The sequence below is a fragment of the Pistacia vera genome, unplaced genomic scaffold (genome assembly GCF_008641045.1).
Source record: "Pistacia vera cultivar Batoury unplaced genomic scaffold, PisVer_v2 Contig427, whole genome shotgun sequence".
Classification (NCBI taxonomy): domain Eukaryota; kingdom Viridiplantae; phylum Streptophyta; class Magnoliopsida; order Sapindales; family Anacardiaceae; genus Pistacia; species Pistacia vera.
The window spans coordinates 388,449-411,080 of NW_022196254.1; the positions used below are offsets into that span (position 1 = coordinate 388,449).

General features: G+C 35.9%; 3 protein-coding genes across 4 annotated transcripts; 1 reads left to right on the forward strand and 2 right to left on the reverse strand.

Annotated features, from left to right (window-relative positions):
* Nucleotides 1-485: 485 nt before the first annotated feature.
* Nucleotides 486-4,150, forward strand: LOC116143291 (probable polygalacturonase). Of its 2 annotated transcripts, none has more exons than XM_031428753.1 (6): nt 486-1,032; nt 1,661-1,978; nt 2,358-2,478; nt 2,556-2,730; nt 2,821-2,939; nt 3,195-4,150. In XM_031428753.1, exons 1-6 carry the CDS (start codon nt 1,015-1,017, stop codon nt 3,890-3,892), a joined length of 1,449 nt encoding a protein of 482 aa, XP_031284613.1. In that variant the 5' UTR covers nt 486-1,014; the 3' UTR covers nt 3,893-4,150. The 2 variants fall into 2 exon arrangements, with proteins under 2 accessions (XP_031284613.1, XP_031284614.1); XM_031428754.1 differs by having other exon boundaries at nt 488-1,032; nt 2,869-2,939.
* A 352-nt stretch (nt 4,151-4,502) lies between these two features.
* Nucleotides 4,503-7,455, reverse strand: LOC116143279 (protein S-acyltransferase 18). Its single transcript, XM_031428739.1, has 9 exons — nt 7,233-7,455; nt 7,007-7,120; nt 6,578-6,904; nt 6,400-6,468; nt 6,198-6,269; nt 5,986-6,114; nt 5,808-5,888; nt 5,203-5,367; nt 4,503-5,115 (listed from the first exon to the last, which is right to left on the reverse strand). Exons 1-9 carry the CDS (start codon nt 7,284-7,286, stop codon nt 4,606-4,608), a joined length of 1,521 nt encoding a protein of 506 aa, XP_031284599.1. The 5' UTR covers nt 7,287-7,455; the 3' UTR covers nt 4,503-4,605.
* A 2,182-nt stretch (nt 7,456-9,637) lies between these two features.
* Nucleotides 9,638-13,217, reverse strand: LOC116143223 (probable WRKY transcription factor 47). Its single transcript, XM_031428666.1, has 6 exons — nt 12,808-13,217; nt 12,587-12,661; nt 12,319-12,471; nt 11,192-11,551; nt 10,990-11,103; nt 9,638-10,668 (listed from the first exon to the last, which is right to left on the reverse strand). The coding sequence occupies exons 1-6, from the start codon at nt 13,012-13,014 to the stop codon at nt 10,069-10,071; spliced, it is 1,509 nt and encodes a 502-aa protein (XP_031284526.1). The 5' UTR covers nt 13,015-13,217; the 3' UTR covers nt 9,638-10,068.
* Between the last annotated feature and the right edge of the window lie 9,415 nt (nt 13,218-22,632).

Sequence of the window (22,632 nt, forward strand, 5' to 3'; positions counted from 1 at the left end):
GAACTCGGGATTAGTGTTGGGAAGGCAATATTTGTCAGTTACAAGATTAACAAAAACAAAAGGGTTGTAATTAATTAATTTATTTGTTTTTTAAGCCAAATTGATTGGATGGTGCCGTTTCCCTGGTGAATCGTAATGTTTTGGCCTGGCCGCATCAGTTCACATATCAAACATCCATCCAGCTTTGGCCTGTGTTTTACAAGCTAGCTCTTGTCCATGTCTAATCTCTCCTCCACAGCTACGCTCTCAGCTCTCTTCTGCATCATTGATTTATCAAACCAAACCAAACAAAACACTTTGCCAACTGTTTAGTCACAGAGAGAGAGAGCAACCAGTTAGTTTTTTCTTTGTCTTCGGACTGATATTAAAAACCTTACAGATGAATATGAAAATATAAGATTGTCAAATGAGTTGAGGGCGATAGACTGTGATGCCCCATGCTATCAGCTTCTTGAAGAGTTCAAGTGTCAAGTGTCAACCCAAGTTATAAAAAAGCTACAGCTACTGCTTTTTTAAAACAGAATCAAACACACACAAAAAAATTGATACTAGTCTTCTCTGCTGATTAAAGAGTATATACTAGTACCCCATTTAGGATTTGAATGAATATATTGTTGCTCGATCATCCTGAGTCACTTCATATTGTCTAGACTGTGAAATTAAACTGGAGAGAGAGAGGGGTAATGGAGGAGCAGGTGAAGACACAAGAGGGACCTACTGCTTATTTTTTGGCGGGCATCAACAGTCGCTATCAATGATTTTTTGCTTTGGGTGGTGGTGGTGGTTCTCTCAGTGACCCATCCAATCACTTAAACACACACACTTTGCATATTTTGCTGGAGAGAGATCTTGATTTATAACCAACCATCCTCGTCAACCTTTCTCTTTATTTCTTTGTTATTTTGCTCATAAAGGAATCAGTAGGTGTAGGTCAGTGTGTGATTGTGTGAAACAAAGTTAAAAGGCTTTGTTAAGCTGCTTGGACGGAAGACCAAATTAGCAGATCTCAATCATATGAAGAGATCCTTCACTGTGAGTTTTTACTTCCCTGCTTCTTTTTCTCTCTTCTTGTTCTGCTTAGCTTCTTGCTTCTCTACTCTTAACACTGAATTCGGCACTAAGATCTGAAAAATAATGTTTAAGAACATCTGTTAAGTATAGCCTGTTCGGAATCATCTCAAGTCAGTCTCATATTCTCTGGTTTAAAGAAACCTGATTTTTTATTTTTTGGCTATTTTCTTTTCTAGTGGAGGTGGACACTGGAATTGAGTCGCTGATTATTTCTTTTTTCTTTGTGTGTGGCATGTTGCTCTTCTTGGTTTAATAACTTTTTTTGGCAAAATGTGGCTCATTTGATGAGTTTTTCCATTCATCAACCATATAAAAAGCGTGAAATCTGTGAAGATCACATATTTTCCATGTCTTGGTTGATAAAGTTACACATTTGACTACTTTATAACGTTTCAATTAGCCTATCAGCTAGCAGTGTTTCTGTTGATTCACAATATGATTTCTTCTGTTGCCTAAATTCCCATTTACAGATTACCTAATATAACTAAATTGCCCGTGACATGATTAATTAGAAATGCATGAAAAGGAAATTGTTTATTTGGACCTAATATTATGTATAATTAATCCTTTGTGAAATGTTCAATTTTAGCTGGTGGATGTGCTTCTGCTACTAGCATTCTTGAGTGGTACTTCATGGGCTGTCAAGGGCAGCTCACAGTGCAGACAAACAAAATCAGGGATGATTAGGCCTCATAGTGTTTCTATCACTGAATTCGGAGCTGTTGGAGATGGTGTCACTCTCAACACCAAAGCCTTTCAGAATGCTATATTCTATCTCAATTCATTTGCTGACAAGGGTGGGGCCAAGCTTTTTGTCCCAGCAGGCAGGTGGTTGACAGGAAGCTTCGATCTCATCAGTCATTTAACCCTGTGGTTAGATAAGAATGCAGTAATTCTTGGATCTACAGTAAGCCCTCTTCTTCTCCTAAAAGGACATCTCTTGATGCGTATAAAATTTCTGCATATTAGCTGCACTTTGCCATTAATTGGATTATTATGAATTAAATTATGGCATGGAAATATTGGTCTTGGAACTTTAAGACATTGATAGTTGTATTAACGTCATGCCAGGGAAGTTGCCCTCAGCTGCTGTGTTAGTAAATCATTGTTTCTATGGTGTAAAAGTACTACTGTGAGAATGACAACTTATCTGTGATCATTAATGCTTCCTTTCTAGCTGGAGTTTTTTCAGATCTTGAAATAGTTTGATCTCCATGTCCAATTCGGTAGTAGTCTGTTGTGACATTGAGGCTGTAGCCTGAAAAGCTTACCGTGCATTGTTTCAGAACTCAGATGATTGGCCGGTTGTTGATCCTCTACCATCATACGGCCGAGGTAGGGAGTTGCCTGGTGGAAGACATAGAAGCCTCATATATGGACGCAATTTGACCGATATTATCATAACAGGTTGGAGATATTAATAAACAGACATCTGCTGAATATATTATGTTTGTTTTCTTGATGCCACTGGTTACTCCATTCAGGTGACAATGGAACTATTGATGGCCAAGGCAGAATATGGTGGGAGTGGTTTCAAAGTGGAACCCTGGATTATACCCGGCCCCATCTGGTTGAATTGATGAACTCCAGCGGTGTTGTCATCTCAAATTTGACCTTCTTGAACTCACCATTTTGGACTATCCACCCTGTATACTGCAGGTTTGTCCTCTTTGAAGGGATTTCTGTTAGTTTCTTTATCTGTTGAATTCAAGTATTCTTGCTACCAATTTAAACTGTACAAAAGTGAAGCTTTTATGAATTAGGGGGAGAGTTGAGACTGTTTTTATGGATGAACAGCCATGTTAGAGTGCAGAATGTCACTATCCTTGCTCCACTTGATTCACCCAACACAGATGGGATTGATCCAGGTGAGCATCTTCTTCTAGGCTGGAAAATCTCGCTTCTCATATTATTGGTCTTTTAATATTTTCTCTAGTTTGAGCTGCCAATACTAAGTAGCATATAAATTCTTTGTTTTGAGAATCAAGAGATGTTTAGCACATAATGAAGCAAAATAGATTTTCGATTATGAAAATCCGAACATGATATATTTAATACAATCACTTTCCTGTTTCAATTATGAATTCCCATTTTTTTTTAACTAATTATTTAAATGAATCCAGACTCTTCCGATGATGTTTGCATTGAAGACTGTTATATTAGCACTGGTGACGATCTGATTGCCATCAAGAGTGGGTGGGATGAATATGGGATTTCATATGGTCGTCCCAGTACAAGAATTATCATTCGTGGGCTCATTGGAGAAACTCAATTGGGATCAGGTATTGCAATAGGAAGTGAGATGTCTGGAGGTATATCTGAAGTGCATGCAGAAAATCTCCAATTTTTCAACTCAGTCACAGCTATTAGAATAAAGACTTCCCCTGGAAGGGGTGGTTATGTCAGAAATATATACATCTCCAATGTGACCTTAGATCATGTTGACATAGCTATAAGGTTTACAGGTCAGTATGGGGAGCACCCAGATGAGTTTTTTGATCCAAATGCTCTTCCCATAATAGAAAGGATTACCATTAAAGATGTCACTGGGAAAAATATAAAAGTGGCAGGCCTCCTAGAAGGTATAGAAGGGGACAATTTTCGCAACATTTGCTTATCAAACATTACCCTTAATGTAATCTCAGAGTCTCCTTGGAATTGCTCATATATTGAAGGATATTCCAACCTTGTTACCCCAGAAACCTGTGATTCTCTAAAGGAGAGTATCTTCCCCAAGCATTACTTAGATTGTTACCATTTATCCAGACATTTGTGGAGTTCAAGTAATCAAAACAAAGGTGCTCGGTTATGGTCTTGGTAAATAATGAAGTAGCATTTACTCGGTGGTGAAATCACCTTCTTCTGTGAATGTTCAATTTTAGTTGGAAATTGGATTCTAGCCACTCTCAACACAGGTTCCCAGTGATTGATTGCCTGACATGAGTGGAGTTGCTGATCTTTGGTTGCCGACATGCGAGATGGTATTGAGAAAAGATTGTTTCTTGTAACTTTGTGTGCAGTAACAAATAATTGAGTGATTATAAGAAATTGAAGATAGAATGAGCTTACTAGTTGAAAACTTGTTTTTTTTTTTTTTTTGGTTGTATATGGTATTTGAAATTTCAACAAATAATCGAGTGATTATAAGAAAATGAAGATAGAATGAACATGAAAAAGACGGCAATTTTGTTCTCTAAAAGGTTATGCTTTTATTTGATCTTTGAATTGATATGTAATAAAGCTTAGCATAAAATTGTTGAATGGGGTGTATTATTGACTTTTAGGGTTTATTGAGGGTTTTATAATACTTTTAAGGTAAGTGTTGAGATTACAGTTTGAAATGTGCAAGTAATTCTCTGACAGAAAAAGATTTAAAAAAATATATATAAATTGTAAATTGTAAGAACTAAAAAACTTACATACATGTGTTGATTTCAATTTTAATAAAAGACAATCATGATCAAGAATTACACAAACATTCTATGAATATTTTCTCAAAGGCTGAGAACCCAGAAACTCAGAGAAGATTCATTCCTATCTTGGGGATGCCTCACTCCCATCCTTCTTTATAGCAGAATATAAAACCTGCCTTGAAATGTGGGTTTCCAGTTCTCTTGACACCTCTGTTAACTTCAAGTCAAAATTGCTTTTGTATTTGTACTTTGGTGATGGAACCACGCCGGATAACCTAGTTGGGGAGCTTGAAAATCGCCTTCTTGGGCTTGAAAACATAACCGGTGACCCAGTAAACCTTTCTATAGAAATAAGAGGCGTTGTGCCTGATCCCGTATTTGCCAAATTCGTATCCGGCTTCATAAGTGGCCCATATTTTGTCTCCAATGGTAGTGGCTGTAAAGAATCATGTTCCATCTTTGGCTTTTGTCTCATGAGCCTTTCTCTAGCCTTTTCTGCTGCTAGTAGAGCTTTCTCTCTACTCAGCTTTATCAGCTTCCAAGGGTTGATGCTTACATGAAAGCCTTGTTTCTTAGTAAAGGTGGAAGGTTTGGGATCTCCATCAATTCTCACAGACAAAACAGCTGGATTCTGAAATTTAAAATCGATTCCAATGTAAGTGTGCTCATTGCTACAGAGGAATGTATATTGTAAGAGAGTCTTGACTAAAATATATACCTGATTTATCCTATTATGTCCTCTGCATATAAATCTTGACACAAATGTCGATCTTTCTGGTGAATCGAAGTCACTGTCATCTGAAGAGTAGTCTGAATCATCATCTAGTTCTGGAAATTGATTCTGCTCTTTCATGGCCAAGATATAATCATACGTTCTCATTCCCTGCAACCAAAAATAACAATTCAAGGTTGGACAAATTAGATATAGAGGGAATCCACTGCGTGTGAGAGTAAGAAAGAATTGTTTTATGAGATTAGTTTTGTTGAACCACACTTTGTACAAAAGAATATTTCCTATATTGGTCAAAACATGTTACCATCTAGAACTTATGAAGTTAAGTTCAAATCATTGGATGTTGGTCGACAATTATTTAAACAGATGAATGGAATTTATAACATTATGCTGCTATGTCACATTGTGTTTGAATGCATATAATTATTAAAGCAGCAGATCTGAGGAAGCAAAAAGCGAAATAGCCAAAGTTGTAAGCCTATGGGGCCTAGAGCATAATGTTTTATAGCTACTTGTTCCCCCTTTCTATACTTGAACCAAACACAACCAACATGATAGATGATGTTCTACAAGAGGCTGCTTATAATTACCTTCCTAATGAGAACCACGTGAAAGAAGAAAAGTTGTCCCATTGCTGCTGTTCCGTAAGCTGTCATTAGGACCAAGAAAACCTGTGACAATTCAAGGAGTTACAACAAATTATAAAGAAAAATTGAATTTAGTTTCACTAAATACTGCCAAAGGAAAGAAGACAAAACGTAATATTACTGATATGGTGGCCAGAACCCCTCTTGGGAACTCTATATACAGCCTCTTCTCCAGCTCTCGTTCTATTCCTTTCTTATCCACAAAGCATCTGACGAATATGGCAATGGCAGTTCCTCCTACCATAATTAGCTACACCAGTAAAAGTTTAATTGGCAAGGGTAAATCGAAGTAACAAAGCAAAAGTAGTAATTAACAGATGCAAAGCTACCAACCATTAACAAGACGAAAACCATTAGAAGAATGAACGTCGTGTAATTCCTTTTCCCAACACAATTGTTCAACCACTGGAATAAAAATAAACAACTTCGAGTGAACATTGCTATCAATTGCCTTCTTATGTTTTGTTAACACAAACCCAGTAAAGCTAAAAATGCCGCCCAATGCTAATGTATAGGAAATTGCCCAAACTCTTACCCTGCAATGGTGATCAAACCCTTCAACACACCGATTACAAGTCCTACAATGCTTGCTATGCTTTTTCACCTGATATGAAAAAAAGAAAAGTTTTCATGAGATGCCTTAATAATTTCTCCCCCTATTAAATATGATGCTAATCTTACAAGAAGACCACCGAAAGTGCAAAACTGCCAACCTCAAAATCGCATAAGGAGCAAAATGAAATGTCATCCTCTTTAAGGTCAGGTGAAATCGCATCATCTTTCATAACAAGGGGAAATGGGAGCAATGGTTCCAATTGAGTACTAGTCTTCAAAGGATCCAGATACTTTCTTCTTATAAAAGCTTTAAGTATCTTCCTCTCCACTCTTCTGAAAAACCTCACCACAAGTTGTCCCAATATAAATCCATAATTTAGCTTTGCAAACCCATTAGATTTGGCCCTTTTCTTCTTCCTAAAGCTGGTCTTATCAGTAGGGTCAATTGCGGTACACCTTATAAATAAAAACATAACTGAAAGTGCCTGAAAAATAGAAAGCAAGGAAATCGATTAACTTCAGAGAGATTTAAATATTATTTGACAAAGAAGAGGATTCGGTTGAACTGGGTTGATTTGATATATTACCACAAAGGAAAAGATCGTGGTTATAGTGATTTCAGCAATTCTGTTTCCGAGAAATAGGCCTAAAAAAGTATAAAAAGCCACCACCAGAAAACTGTACACCGCCATTCCCACCATCTGCAATTTATCCAACAATGAAACTAAACATGTGTGATATTTAACTTACGGCTAATTATGTCAATAAAATTCGCACAAATTTGTGGTACAAACAAGAGTGGTTTTTAATTACCTGTAGAGGGTGGAGAGGGCGTTGCCAGCCATGGCGTCTCATGTTCATGACCATCGTTCGGCACTTTGAAGAGTGTAGCCGCTGCAGATTTTTATTCAAAAACAAAAAAAGGATTTTGAAGGAATAAACTTTTAGAAAACCATAGATTTTGCTTCGAGCCCTGAAGGAAAGCGAAAAAAAACTTTTACTCAAGTTGGCACTTGGCAGCTAATCTTGTTGTTTTCCTTGAAGTTCACGCCCCTTCACGCTCAAAATGAACCTCGTAGCCCAACGGTCATATATTTTGAAATTTGAACGGCGCACAAAGGAGATCAGTCAACAGTTCTGAAGCAGATCTGGTCCATCACGACGGCTATGATGATGCTTGTGAGTTGTGACGCTATGCCAGCCACGTCATCGTTGGGCCATAAAATAAAGAATAGGCAAGTTATAATTGGACCATTTCATTTGGGCCTTTCAGCCCTTTAAGTTCAGATTTTAAAACTAATTGATAACCCAAAGGCCTTTTTTGGATGAAGTCGTCCTTGAAACCTTATACGTTAATCTTTACATTTTCATTTAACATTGATTTCCTCCAATAATTCCAGTATTCCACAAATAACTAGTAAAGATTAACATAAATTTGTTTTTTGATACGAAAATTTGCACCAACCCAAAAGATTTGATTGACCCTGATGGAATTAGAACAGATGTGTGTGTGATTTAATAAAAATCAACAATTGAATAATTAAAGAGAAAATATGAGTAATAACAAAAGACAATTTTTAAAGTGGTTTGGCAAGTTTGAATGTTGAGCCTACGTTCACTGTTTCTCTTATTGAATGAGAATTACAAATGATGAATCTTTTCCTGGAACAATTGCTCAACCCTCCGAAAACAAGTTCTGATGGGTTTATATAGCACTCGTTTACATGATAGAGTTGAGGTAAGATTCAAATACGTAGAATTAGAAAGTTACATGATCTTTGATTACCTTAGTTTAAGTCCAAGTCAATCTGAATATTTTCCTTCCAAATTGATCAAATCTAAATATCTTCTCTCCTAATAGGGAATTATCTTTTCCGGATTTCTCACACAACATGTTTAATCTAATTTATTTTTCAAGTAACATTTTATGTGAAAATTGCATGTTTCTATATAATAATACGGTGTACATATACTTATATACAAACTACAGCTAGCTCTGGTGGAATTCTTAATTACATTTTTCTGGTTTGCACGTATGGTTTTGTTTGTTGAAATTCTCTGTCAATCTTGATAAGTCCAAGTTAGCGTTCAGAGAACTTGGACATTTTTAAATTTTCTAACGCTTATGGGTTGAAAAATAGCCATTTATAGAACGTTGAAGAATCTCCTCACTAATATAAGCGGTTTTCAATATTCCAGTCAAATTAGTTAACAATCGTGTCAAGAATTGTTGATGCTAGATTTTGGCACCAACGAATTGCCACGTGCGTAACGTTGATTGGACAATAAACACACGTGATAATGAATATAGAAAGCGAAATAAATACAAAGAGAGTTTTTAAAGTGGTTCGGATACTAAGGTAGCAAGTCCTACGTCCACTGATTTGTATTGATATTAGTGTGGGTCAGGTCGCAACAGCGGACTGACTTACAGAAGAGTATGAAAAGTAAATGTGTTTACAGGAGAGAGAAAGAGTTTCTTAATGTAAAAATGGCCGAATCCCCTTAATGAAGGGGTCTTCTACATTTTATATCAAACTGAAGTGTGTAATCATCATTAAATCCATGGGTTGGTGTGATTGTCAGGATATAATCCGGCTTTATGTCCCATTGCTCTCTTCCCAAGCTGATTTCGCACGATTTATTGCAGGAGAAAAGGACACGTGTGAGCTCCATATCATTTAGCAGGTCTGACATGTGCGTGTTGCTCTGACGGGAGCAGGTCACTCTTCACATGACTTTCCCATGTCAGTCCTTATTTTCCCAGGCATAACAAGAATCATAATGCTGGCATTATTGGAGATGAGAGATCGATGAGTAAAAGTCTCAAGCTTAATTAAAATTCTTAAAAATTGCTACTTCTGTCCATTGAACAAATTTCCTAAGTACATTTTTCAATGCAAAAGGAAAATCTTTTTTATAATAAACCTAACATCATCAGCGCCTCATATATACGTGCTAAATTATTATAAAACAAATTTATAATATATATAATTATGTTATGTAAATCCAAAACAATCCAACGTGTTCCTCAATTTCTTTATTGACTTTAATATTATCATTAAAAATCTCGGCTACCAGTTGATCCAATAATTGATAAATTCATTAAAAATAATAATCAAAACCGTTACAGAAACAATTGTCTTTATATTATAAATTTTATTATTTATTGGTATTTATTTAGATCATCTAACAATAGCTAAGATTTAAAATTAAAAAAAAAAAAAATGCAGCAAATATAATTAATATAAATCCTTACTGAACATATATGTGCATGGAATATATATTGTTTTCATAATTTGATGCAAAAGTACTGGTATGCCAAAATTTATCTGTAGGGCTCGGTATATGCTGTTAACAATAAACGACAAGGTTAACTGAAGGGAAGGTAATTATCCAATGCCTGAAACTCTGAGGCGCAAGCATTGATCCAAAATGCAGGTCCAAGCTAGCCACGTCATTATAATCCAAATAATCCATGTTGCTGCTGAATCCATACATCTATCAGCTAATATCAACAACTCGAACAATCGAGGGTTCCTTCTCTCCAGAGCCATATAACTAGCCAGCATTATACTCTTGTAGGAAAGAAAGGCATTATTTATAAATATCATCATGAAATTAAAGCTCAAACACCAGCAATGTTGCCCTAGTTTGTGGAGAAAGTTGTGCAAGACTGAGGAAGCTGTGGGGACCCGGGTCCCCCGTTACCACTAACATTGTTATTGTTCCCATCATTGCTCTTTTGCGTTCCCATTATTGTTGAGATTGCAACAGCTAAAGCTGCTGTGAAATTCGGGTCTGAAGTAATTGCTGCAGTAACTGTCTCAACCATGGAAGGATGTTGTTGTTGACCAAATTGCAATGCTGGCACCGTAGGTAGCTTAGGAGCCAAGTACATTGGATGCCTTATAAGTTGTTGACAACCATGAAAAGGTAGAGGAAATGTGGGCGTTGAAGGAGGGCCGCGGAGGAATTGCATGGGGTTTGGGCTATGTGTCAAGTCAAGGGTGATGGTGGGAAATGGTGCAGAGGCAGAGAGGGTGGCCACTGTTGAAGCATAGGGCAGAGAATTGGTGAATCCAGAGGTTGTTATAGCGTCCTTGCTAGTGGTTGAACCTGAAAGGAGCATGGCTGCTGCAGCCGAGGTAGTGCTAGCCATGGCTGTGGCTGCGGGAGGAAGAGGGTGATTATGGTTCCCCTCATAGGTGGTGATGAGAATGGTCCTATCCTCTGCGCATCGCTGCACCTGTTGAGAAACATGCAAGAATAAATTTGCATGGTTTAGAAGACACCCAAGAAATGGAAGAGGTCTGGTAATTTTGGCAACCGATCGCGAATAGGAAAAAGCTAAATGGTTATAAACAGTAGAAGCACGTACGTGAGTTTTAATGGTATTACTATATACATTATATTTGTATAATTGTATGTGGTCTAATGTCCTGTGAAGATCAATGACATATTAACTAATTCCTCCTATATTTTGCAGATGGAGACGTCCAATAGTTATATTAATAAATAAATTACCATTTATCATCATGTCGTAGTGATTGGAGGAAGAGCACTGTACCTGCTTACGAACTGGGCATCCAACGGCCATGGTGCAACGATAGTAGGCACGTGGACAAGGGTTGCCTTTGGCCATCTTTTGACCATATTTCCTCCATTGACATCCATCACTGATCTGAGCCACATGAAAATGTTTTACTATCTAATACGGATTCATGTCCTAGATTTATTAAACAGTTCTAATAAGAGGTGCAATTTCTTACCAGTGGAGCTTCTGATCTTGCTCTTACGGAAACCCTTGCCTTCCTAAAAGGCGCCTCAGGAGCTTGCTCTTCATTCATTGTTTGATCAAACTTTGGACTTTTAGGGGACGCCCTCCAACTCTGCGATGTTTTGTCACAACTATCTTCAGAAGAAATTTGCTTCCCTGCAGGAATCTTTATCATAGGACGTTCACGTTCCTTTGACATAATTTCACTAGTATTTGCCGGAGAAATTGACAGCTCTTGAGTCTCATTATTGGATATCGAAGGCTCGTTGACGTTTAATGCCGCAGATGACCGTGGGTCCATAAACTGTTGGGCTGACATTATGAGACTTGACATGTCATTCAACTCAGCTTTCTGTTCAAGAATAGTAGTTGGTCAATTAACTAGATTCAAAAGCGGCACCGAAAAAAAAAACTTTAAGAAGTTATATAAAAACTAAGACTAACATATATGCTTTCTTAATTGATATATAGAATTTGCCAAACGCCATGCATACCTTGGTGAAAACTATAGTATATTTTTCCTTAAATTGATTAACAACACGAAAGTTATCATAGAATATTTGTATTTTAATTCTATAAAAAAACAAAAATTTGCATGTACAAATTTGTGGTTCTTAATTTGGTTGATTACCAACTGCTCGTGTAATGGAGGAAAATCACCATTCCGGGCATACCAGCTAGCTTAACAGTAAAATCTTTGATTGAGATTGAACTACTTGAGATGAATGGAAGACAATAATATCTAACTTTAGACAGGGAAATTTAATTCTGTGTAGGTGGCTTTGCATATTACATTCCAGTTACTAGAACACCAAAGGGGAAAGATAAATAATAAGTCGTTGAAAAAGTTGATATCGGATCAGGAAATCGCAATTTCCATAAATTTAAGTCAGGCACGTTACCCAATTCCTTGTGAAATAAAGAAAAGGATTACTTTAATTGATGATAATCATAATATTTCATATTATCTTGTTAGTGGTCATCTAGTTTTCATACATGATATGGTTTAGAGTTTAGACTTAATAAGAAATCTTCATTCTGATCATTTTACCGTGCTGGAAAATTACGACCCATAAAAAATGATAAACTAACATGGTTAAGTAAAAGGTAAAAACTCACCTGCTCTCGCGGGCTCCCATGTGCCTGTTTTTGCATTGCCAAGATTAGTTGACCCTGCAATTCATTGTAACTTTTTGTTATCTGACCCAACGAGTTTCTCAGTTTTCTGTTCTCTTCATTTAACCTGTCTAACTCAACTTGAAGCGTACTCCGCTGAAAATAATAACTCTCAGTTTCGAGTTAATCAAAAAGACAAAAACATTGAAAAAAAGAAAAAAGAAACGAAAGATAAATATAAAAACATGAAAGTTCCTTTGCCAAAACACACCTCCGTATTAGATTTCTCATCATTTGCTGTTTTTGATGGATTTCCAGAACTTGAACTGAGGAGATCCAATCCAGTCTGTGCAACATATATAGATAACTCATCAACCATAAGTATTGTATTGTCATAAATTATAAATGATCGTCGATATATACATGTTTCTAAAGGTTAGTGGATACAGCCTAGAAAAGAAGAAAGATGAAGCCAAATCTCTGAAACCTTACGTTTATACTCGAATCAAATTGAGTTAATGATTCATATTTTCTCTTTTGATGATCAGGTAAGTGATTGTTACTTGAAAAGAAATCCACTTCTTTGATCGGAGGCTTATCATGATCCACGGAATTCTCAACTACCCGATTAGAATTTCGACGGAGAAAGTCACCGGAGTGCAAGAATGTAAATTCACGGCGTTGTTGCTGATTTTCCATGACTAAAGAAAGACTAGTAGAAGCAGTTGTGTTGCCCTTTCAAGTTTCAACTAAAGTATATAAACTTTTTTTTTTTTTCTTTCTCTCTCTTTTTTTTTTTTTTTTTTTTTTTAACAGAAGCTTAGCTTGTAAGTGGGGGTCCAAAGATGAGGCCTGGACAGAAAGAGTAAACGAAGACCAGCCGTCTTTTTCGCGGGAGATATGACGTCAGTTGGATGTAAGGGGAGACGTGGCTACCTCTGAGGAAGGGAGGACAAGAAATTGTGTGAAACTAATTGTGAAGAAGCGACGGATCTTGCTTCGGTTCCGTTAAACTGGTGGGGAAGGGGTAACGGGCTTCGGAGTTCTAGTAGAGGGGAATTGAGTGCGGGTGTCCACGTGGGGGCGACGTCTTGAGGTCAACGAAGTTGACGGCACGGCTCTATCTGACGGTGGTTAGGATAATTATCGGGGCCTACAAAAGAGAGAAATACCTAATCCCACTGACTTTGAAACCCAACCCCCCACGTTATTTTTGTTCTATACACGTCAACGGCGCTTGTTTATGAGAAAACTTGGCTCGACTCGGTTCGGCTATACGTTTATTATACATATTTAATTATTTCATTACGTTATGTTTTTAACTACAAATTTACAATATCACATTACCTTGGATTATTTTATTAGCATATATCACCTTAATTACCTTATATCTAATGTAAGCATAAATGCATAATTACCTTTTGTGCAGGAATAATAATCAAGATTCCCTTCAAGGTTTGTTCACTACTCACCCGACCTAAGCATAGGGCTTCCGGCGGTGTGCGTGCTACACGGTACAGCGGCCAAGATATTTCCCATTGAATTTGGTTGTGTGTCTTCTTTTATGGAACTTTAGCATCAAAATGAGCAGGAAAATTTGACTTATTTGATTTTGATTGAATTTTGAGTAGAAGGGACCAATATTTGTAGGATGGTCCTTGTATATTATTCTTATATCGACATATTAGCTGACTACATATGTTATTTTTCTCCCATTAAGCAATCGACTGAAATTGATTTAGCTTTTAGAATTTGGGTACTACAATCGGTTGATTGACGTTCTTTTGTATACTTTTTCTTGGTGATCAGTTAACTACGTAGACAGTATACTAAATTTCGGTGTAACAACTAATGCACATCGTCCATTGCATGTTTGACTTTTTTGCTTTCTATTTATTTTTCTTCTTGATGGATAAAAGTTTTTCCAATTGACTTTAACTAATATAGAACCACACTGATAAATTGACCTAGATGAAACAAAATATATCCAAAAAAATATACCCAGGACCCAATTTAATTAAGAAACAGTTAAATTGCGAACAATGCGTAAATTGAAGTCTTCAAATTAATGTCGACATATGGATGTACACTTCAAACTCTCCAGGAATGTGTTACTGATGAATTGTTAAGACAAGTTCAAAATCTTTTTTTCGTACATTTAAAAATCAAGATAAATAGCTGAGAAGGTCAGGGAAGCAATCTGATTTCAAAAAGAAATTGATTATAATTTTTAAAAACAAATTTTAATTTAAAGAAAAAAAAAAAAAATATAAAAAATAAAATATAAAAAAAAAATAATAAAAAAAATATAAAAAAAAAAAAAAAAAAAAAAAAAGAAAAAAAAAAAATATATAGGATTATCCTCACTTAATTTTGTGATTGGTTATTAGAATTTGAAATAATGAACCCTGTAAATGATTAAATAAGTTCCAGTACTATTGATAATTCTCTATCTATACGGTTTGGATTAATTTATAAAAGGGAAAAACAGAATTCTCTAACTAGAGCATATGAAGAAGGGTTTTAAGTATATTCAAGAAAGTTTATTTTCGAATGATGGGGGGATCAATCCTTTACTCCCAAGTGACATGTGTTAATTTATGCTATTAATATTGTAATGTCTTGATGAATTCCTCTAAATAAAAATGTAGCTTATAAATTTATGTTTTTTTGAAAAACTTAAGTATATATATTGATTTAGCTTTAATGTCAACAATGTCGACTACATTGACAGCTTCTTGTATATGAATGTATAAAAGAATATACAAAATGAGGACGGATAACAAAAAATAAAAATAAAACCTCTTACGACTGCCATCATATAAATATATAATTCTAATCAATAAAATATATTTATACAAAAAAAAATATCTTAGTTGATTAGTCAAGATGTGGAAAAATTAAAGTAAGGTCAATGTTAGAAGGTTAATTTTCCATATGACACTGAAATCCATAGCTGGAAGGTCGCTCTCTTGGTTTATAGAAAGAAGAAATGAGAATGATGAGGTTGTCTCTACTCTCTACCTCACACTAAAAAAATAAGCCAGATCTCTTATGTTCCATGTGAAGGATATCCCCAAGTCAATGGTAACTTAACTAAAACTTTTAAATATCTCCTCCTCCCTTGTAATATATATTGAAAATTAAACGCGTCTGATATAGACAACTACTATGCTGAGAATGAAACTTAATTTTCTCCTCCAATCCAAATAGAAAGAGAAGACATAAATTTATAGATCAATTACTTGTCAAGTATAATTAGGTTGGCGGGGTGTGGTGTTGGCGAAGATTAATGAAGGTGAATTTGCAGATAAATATTAACGGGTCTGGTGGGTTAAGTGAATTGACATGCAACGGTCACTCAAAGAGTCTGAAAACATAAAGACACCGAAAGCAGCGTCTGGCGTGGCAGCTGCCGTGACAGCCCCAAGGACGGCGGCGGCTAGCTTTAAAATTAGGACCCCACTACCTTTGCCCACACGTTCAGTTCCATAGGAAATAATTTAAAGTCCAAACTGATGAAGCGTTCCGTGTACCCTAGATGCTTAAGTAGCTTTGCTTTAGTTCTTTCTTTGCTATTACTCACGTTGCAGCCTTCTAGAAGTTTTTATTTTAAAAGGATAAAAAACCCTAACCCACCCCTACCAATTGCTACTGCTTCTTACATTCAGACAAAACGCCATCTCCAAGTCCATCCATCATCCCTCAAACCTTTAGACCTATTAATTCCTACGTTTTCATGACGTTATTTTTTATTTTTTTTTTGTTGGGGAATTATTTGGTGCGTGATTTATGTACCATCTAGAAGCTGAGATCAAAGGAAGAATATTTTATTTATCACACGGGAGAAATCTGCTTTTATTTTCTTTGTTGCTTTGCGTACTCAAAATCAAATTCATTAATTGGGAGAATATTTGGATAAATAACCAATGACCACATGGAAAAGAGTTTCCCTAAGACATTAATTTCAAAGTCTGAGGGGTACAATCAAGAAATAATTTATATTTTTTAAACAGATAAGAGGTGATGAGCTAATGAAGAGGTTAAAACTAGGTTAGGTGTAGTTTTTTTTTATTCCGTATTTGTCTATTTGAAAAAGAGTAAACGACACGTTCTCACCCAAGGTTTAGCTAAATGCCAAGTTTCCACCCTAGTTTTATAAATTCCAGATTCATACCCTTAAATTAACAGGAAATTATTTTTGGTAACAGTTAAAGGATAAAGTGGTAATTTAACCCACTCATTCCAAATCACCACCCCAGCCGTCCCACCCCTCTCTCTACCTCCTTTGTCTCTCATATTCGGTTAACCACTTACCATCACTCTACCACTGCCGCCTCTTCTTTTTCTTCTTCTTCTTCTCCTCCTCCTCTCTTTTCTTCTTTTCTTGCTCCTCCTCTCTTTCTTCTTCCCTTTTCTCCCTTGTCGGAATAGGCTCCAAGGCGGCTGGATTTGGCCGCCGTAAGGCCATCACGCTGTGGCCAGATTTGGATTGCCATTTTTTCCTTCTTCTTCTCTCAACAAAACATCAGTTTCATTTCTCTCTCCCAGGTAAACTCCCGCGTTTCCAATCTGGGTTTTTAGGTGGGTTTGTGGCTGAGTTTGTGGCGGTCTTTGGGTGGGTTTGTGGTTGTTTTTGGATGGATTTATAGCTGAGTTTGTGGTGGTTTTTGGGTGGGTTTGCGACTGAATTTGTGAGTGATTTGGTGTTGGATTTTGGGTGGGTTTGAGGCTGAATTTGTGAATGATTTGGTGGTGGTTTTTGGGTGGGTTTGTGGCTGAATTTATGATTGATTTGGTGGTGGTTTTTGCGTGGGTTTGTGGCGAATTTGTGAGTGATTTGGTGGTGGTTTTTGGATGGGTTTGTGGCTGGATTTATGAGTGATCTGGTGATGGTTTGTGGCTGAAAGTGTGAGTGATTTGGTGGTGGTTGTTTGGCAGCGGGGCTTTGGGGTTTTGAGGGATTGCGATGGTGGTGGATGAGTGGAAAGGTGGTGGGGACTTCGGGGGCTTTCGGTCATAATGGTTTTGAAAGGTGGTGGTGGGTGGTGGTGAATGGTGATGGCTGGATGGTGGTGGTGGTGATGGTGATTGGATGGCGGTGTAATAAAAAATAAGGGTAATATGGTAATAGCGTGATTTACAATTGTGTTAGGAGTAAAAAATACTAACCGTGTGAATTTAATGGTGGCATTCTAGAATTTATGAAATCAGGTAAAAACCTGCCTTTTCGCTAAACTTAGGGTGGGAAAAGTCGTTTACTCTTTGAAAAAAGACAAAAAGAAAAAAAAGGCGATTAAGCTATAACCTGATCGAATTAAATCTTGTTAAATTGACAAATAAAACATTTAATTATGGCGTACGGCAATTAATCAACGGACTGTATTTGATTTATTAATATGGAGGTGAAGCACAATTAATATAAGATAATAAAGTATATGGAAAGGGAGGAAAAAGACTTTTGTGAAGCCAGCTTGCATTGACGCCCACCTCATGGATAATTTAGTTATAGTTAATTAAAACCTAGATAATAATTGCATGAAAGGGTTTGCTATAACGGGGTTCCGTGTTAAACTCGTCTTATGTGATGGAAAACTGACAAAGAGGTGCTTTTCCTTTTATTTTCCATCAACATTTAATTTTTTCTATAGCTAATTGACATTTCACATGCCTTGACTTTGTTTCTCCAAAAAAGTCATTTTCTTTTTGGGGCCAACTGACCTTTAACCAATGGGCGAATCTCATGGTAGTAAGTTTGAAAAGGGGGCGACCTCAGAAGAGAGCAAGTGGAAAGGATCAAAGGGGGTGTTATCTTTTTCAATCTCGTAGACTTTAAACCCTCTCTTTATTTGTTTTTTTCTTTATTGAAATTGAATGAAGCATTCATTTCTGTCCTTTTTACCTTATTTCTATATGCGCCATAGAAAGAGGAAAATCCATGAAGAAACACTCTACCTACCCTCCTCAACCCTCAACTTAAAACTTGGTTCAGCTCACCCTAAATAGCTTGATATGAGAGCTTCAGCTTAGATGCAAAGCTGTATATTACTACGTATGTACTATGTTTTTTCTTCAATAATTTTTTTTTTTTATGACCGAAGTGTTTGAGCTAGTTACGTGTATCTCAACTAATCTTCCGAGATTTTGAAATTATTGATTGAGTAAGAGATCCAATGGTCATCTCTATTAGCAACTATGAGGACTCAAACTTGGGAGACCATATTAGATCATTCTTTTATTCTTTTACCCTCAAAAAGACTCGAACTTGGGAAACTATGTTAAATCGTCCTCTTACCCTTTTACCATTAAAGAAACTCAAACTTGAGAGATCATGTTAAATTCTCATTTGTTCTTTTATCATCCGGGAACTCAGTGATGGTTAAAATTGATATTATATATGTTTACAAAGGTTTATGCATGAAACAAGTAGCAGACTGGGCCGGCCAAAATACTTTGATTTTTTTTTGGTTGTTTTCATTTTTGTTTTAGCTTGACTGGTAACCCATTCTAGTACGGGAAGTGGGTGGCTTGCACGTCCTTGTGCTCACTTACAACACGTCCACTTCTTCTTCTGCATCTCCTCCTCCTCCTCCTCCTCCTCAGTATTTAACGGAAAGTATTATTTTTTACTTAATTTGTTTTAAGTCGTGGATAAAGTTCCTTTGTAAAGATGATAACACTTTACACAAAATGAAAACCTAGTCAGCATTTACTACCATTATGGGGTATGTATAATATAATGCTATATTTGTTAGAGGAAAAGAAAAAGGCAACATTGTGGGTTTGACAAGTGTTTTTTTGTTGCTATTATTATTATTGTCAACTAGTTAAAATTTGTGAGGTCAGGTAGCTTATTGTATAGAGAATTATTTGCACGGCAGTGCAAGAAAGCTAAAGTAGGATTCGGTGAATGAAAATGAAATGAATGGAGTGATTTAGTAAAGAAATAAAAACAAATAGGTGGGTTGTTTTAGCTTAGAAAAGATGTTGAAGAGAAGAAGTGGTTGTCATTAAGTTAACTCCTACCTTACTCTAATATCTAAATCAATCCAAGTTCGCGGCTGTAGGAATGGGCCTTTCCGTGTTTGTCGAAATACGCCCCACTTTTACCATTTATTGTCTTAAAATGGACCACGCATTCACTCTCTCCCGCTCTCCACTACTGGAGCCATAAATGTTAATGTCGAAATATGGATGATGGTATTATCAGGAAGACCACATCACTTTATATACAATCAATAATGTTAGACTTGTAAAGAAATTTATAAAGATTTTTTACACTAAATGATGTGATAGAAAATGAATGAAAGATTGAGTATGATGAGTTTAATTTTTTGTATTTACTTTTTCATTTATTTTTTGTCTTATCACTTTGTATAAAAAATCTTTGTAAATTGTTTTGTAAGTCTAACATGACCCATATACAAGACTTGTATATGTAGCACCATTTTATTAATTATTAATTAATATTAAGGATACACGTCATAGCGGACAAGAATTGGGGTTGGACTATCTTATATGGGCCTGTAGGCCTTTCTAAAGTTTTGAACAAGCATTGGGCTGGACGCGAGCAGTTTAATTGTGGGTTTTCTGGCATACGGAGATTCGTATGACAAATGACAAAACCGAAAATAATATGGATTCCTTTTATTCTAATTAAAAAATTGGTTAAAATATAAATCTTCAGGTCTTCATAATCAGGGGCGGAATGAATGACGAGTGGCCCCCACTCAATTTTTTAAACATTTCAGATTTTCTATTTATTTTAAATTTTAACCGTATAAATCTTTGAGATTTTGAGAACGGACTAGTCGGTCCCCACAGTAAGTTTAGATTTTGTTTTTGTAAAACCCCGTTTTTAATTTTAATATATTTATTACATATTCTTTGTGATTTTTACTTTTATGCAAGGGGGTCTATTAGTTTTTAAAAATTTTATTGGGAGTGAAAATGAAAAGAATAAGAGCTGTTGGGTTTGCACATAATGGTTTAAATCTTAAACAAAGAGGTGAAGCATGTAATCTATTTAGGGGTGAAAATCAAGTCGAGCCACTCAAACTATACTTGATGTTGGCTTGAACTCAACTTCGCATTAGTCGAGTCAAGTTTGAGTAGTTAATCGAGTAAAACTCGACTCAATATATTCGCGAGTATTTCCAAGCTCGATGGTTAAGTTGACTGTTTTTAAAGTAATAGGAGTTATATGTAATTTAAAAGTTATAAAATTTACAAATGCACCCCTATTAGATGAGCTTGAAATTGAGTTCAAACTTGAACCCGATTAAAACTCGACTAAAACCCGAAAAAAGCTCGATTATACGAACTTGAAGTCAAACTCAATTTCCAATTTCAAGTACCGAGTTTGAGTTTGAACTTGATTTCTCAGGTTCGATCAGGCTTGAACTCGAATTCGAACTCGGTACCATAGAGATCGAGTTGAGTTCAATTGACCAAATACTCGACTTGATTCGATTTCACCCCTAAATCTATTAGATGTAATCTATTCTTTTGATTTTCCATTTACTAATGAGTTGTCACAAGCATTGTAGAGAAAAGATCAAGACATTGTAAATGCTATGGCCCTAGTCAACGTCTCCAAAACAACGGTTACAATTATTGAGAGATGAAGGATGAAAATCTTTGTTGAGTAAAATTTATTCATTTTTCCAAAAACATAATATTGTCATTTTGAATATGAATGATATGTTTGCAATTCGAAGGCGGCCACAACGAAGAGTTGAGCACATGAAAAATTTGCATCACTATCGAGTTGAATTGTTTTATACAGTGATAGATATGCAACTTCAAGAACTTAACATTTGTTTCACTAAGGTTAGTACTGAGCAGCTTCTTTGTATGACATGTTTAGATCCAAGTATTTCATTCTCTGCTTTTGACAAGCATAAGTTGATCTGTTTTGCCTAGTTTTATCCAACTGATTTTTCTGCACTTGAGAACCATACTAAGACTTATGTTATTGACAAACGTCCTTGTGATGAATTTTGCTAAGTTAGAAGGAATTGGTGATTTGGCTAAGATTTTAGTTTAGTTTAAGAAAGACATTTTGTATCCGTTGATATATAAGCTTGTGAAACTTGCATTGGTTTTACTAGTTGCGACTGTGATCATTGAAAGGACTTTTTCTGCAATGAATCTTGTGAAAAGTTGGTTACATAATCGAACGGAAAATCAATGGGTGAATGATTGCTTAGTCACATATATTGAGAAAGATGTATTTGATACAGTTGATGATGAGATAATTATCCAACGTTTTCAGAATATGAAAACTCGTCGAGGACAATTGTAAAAAAATTGTTTTATTTTTACAAAAAGTTGTGTTTTTTAAAGATATTTATTTGTATTTTGTAACTTTTTGTTGAAACTCATCATAATGAAAAAAAAAAAAAGTATGAATATGATTGGTTTTAATTTTTATTTTTTTTTTGGTTTATTTTTTGCCCCCATCGAGTGAAATTCCTGAATCTGCCACTGTTCATAATTTAAAGATATCTTTTCATGATGATGATATTGTTTTTCATTGAAATATTTTTCAACCTTCTATGTTATTCTTGCTATGGATTATATGTACAAGTTTTGAAAATCGTTATTTCTATGCACTTGAAATTATTAATTTCTCTTGTGGTAATCTTATAGTATAATTTTAATTTTAAAATTCCGATTTACGTGATGATATGTTTTGCTTCGGCAACTAAGACCCAATTGTGCCCTGAGATAAGAATACAATACAAACATATACGGTATTATATCTATATATAGAAATCTCATCTCATGTAATCTATTATTTAGAAAAGCCTAGAAAGATACAGTATGAGTTACAAGTTACAACATCCAATACAAAGATGAGTAAACGACATGTTCCCATCCAAGGTTTAGCGAAATCTCAAGTTAGTACCGCTGGTTTCATAAATTCCAGATTCCCACCCTTAAATGGATGTCGTTTCATATTTTTAACCGTTAAAGGCTAAAATGGTCATTTCCTTCACTGTGGCACTCTCTCTCTCTTTGTTCCTCTCGTTTTGTCCCTCTCTCTACATTCTTTCTTCACCAAGACCTCCCATCTTCTTCTCTTTCTTTCTTCCCTTTCCTCTCCTTTCCTTCTCTTCTTATCTTTCCTCTCTTTGGCCGACAACAAGTGGTGGAGCTGAGTTCTAGCTGCATTGTCAAAACCCTCTACCACCGCTGGCAAGGAGATCCCAATCGAGATTGCCGCGATCACAGCCGGGATCTTCTGGCCAGGCGGTGTCTGGTCTCAAAACGGGAGGGATGGATGCACGAATCACAAATCCATCCCCACTA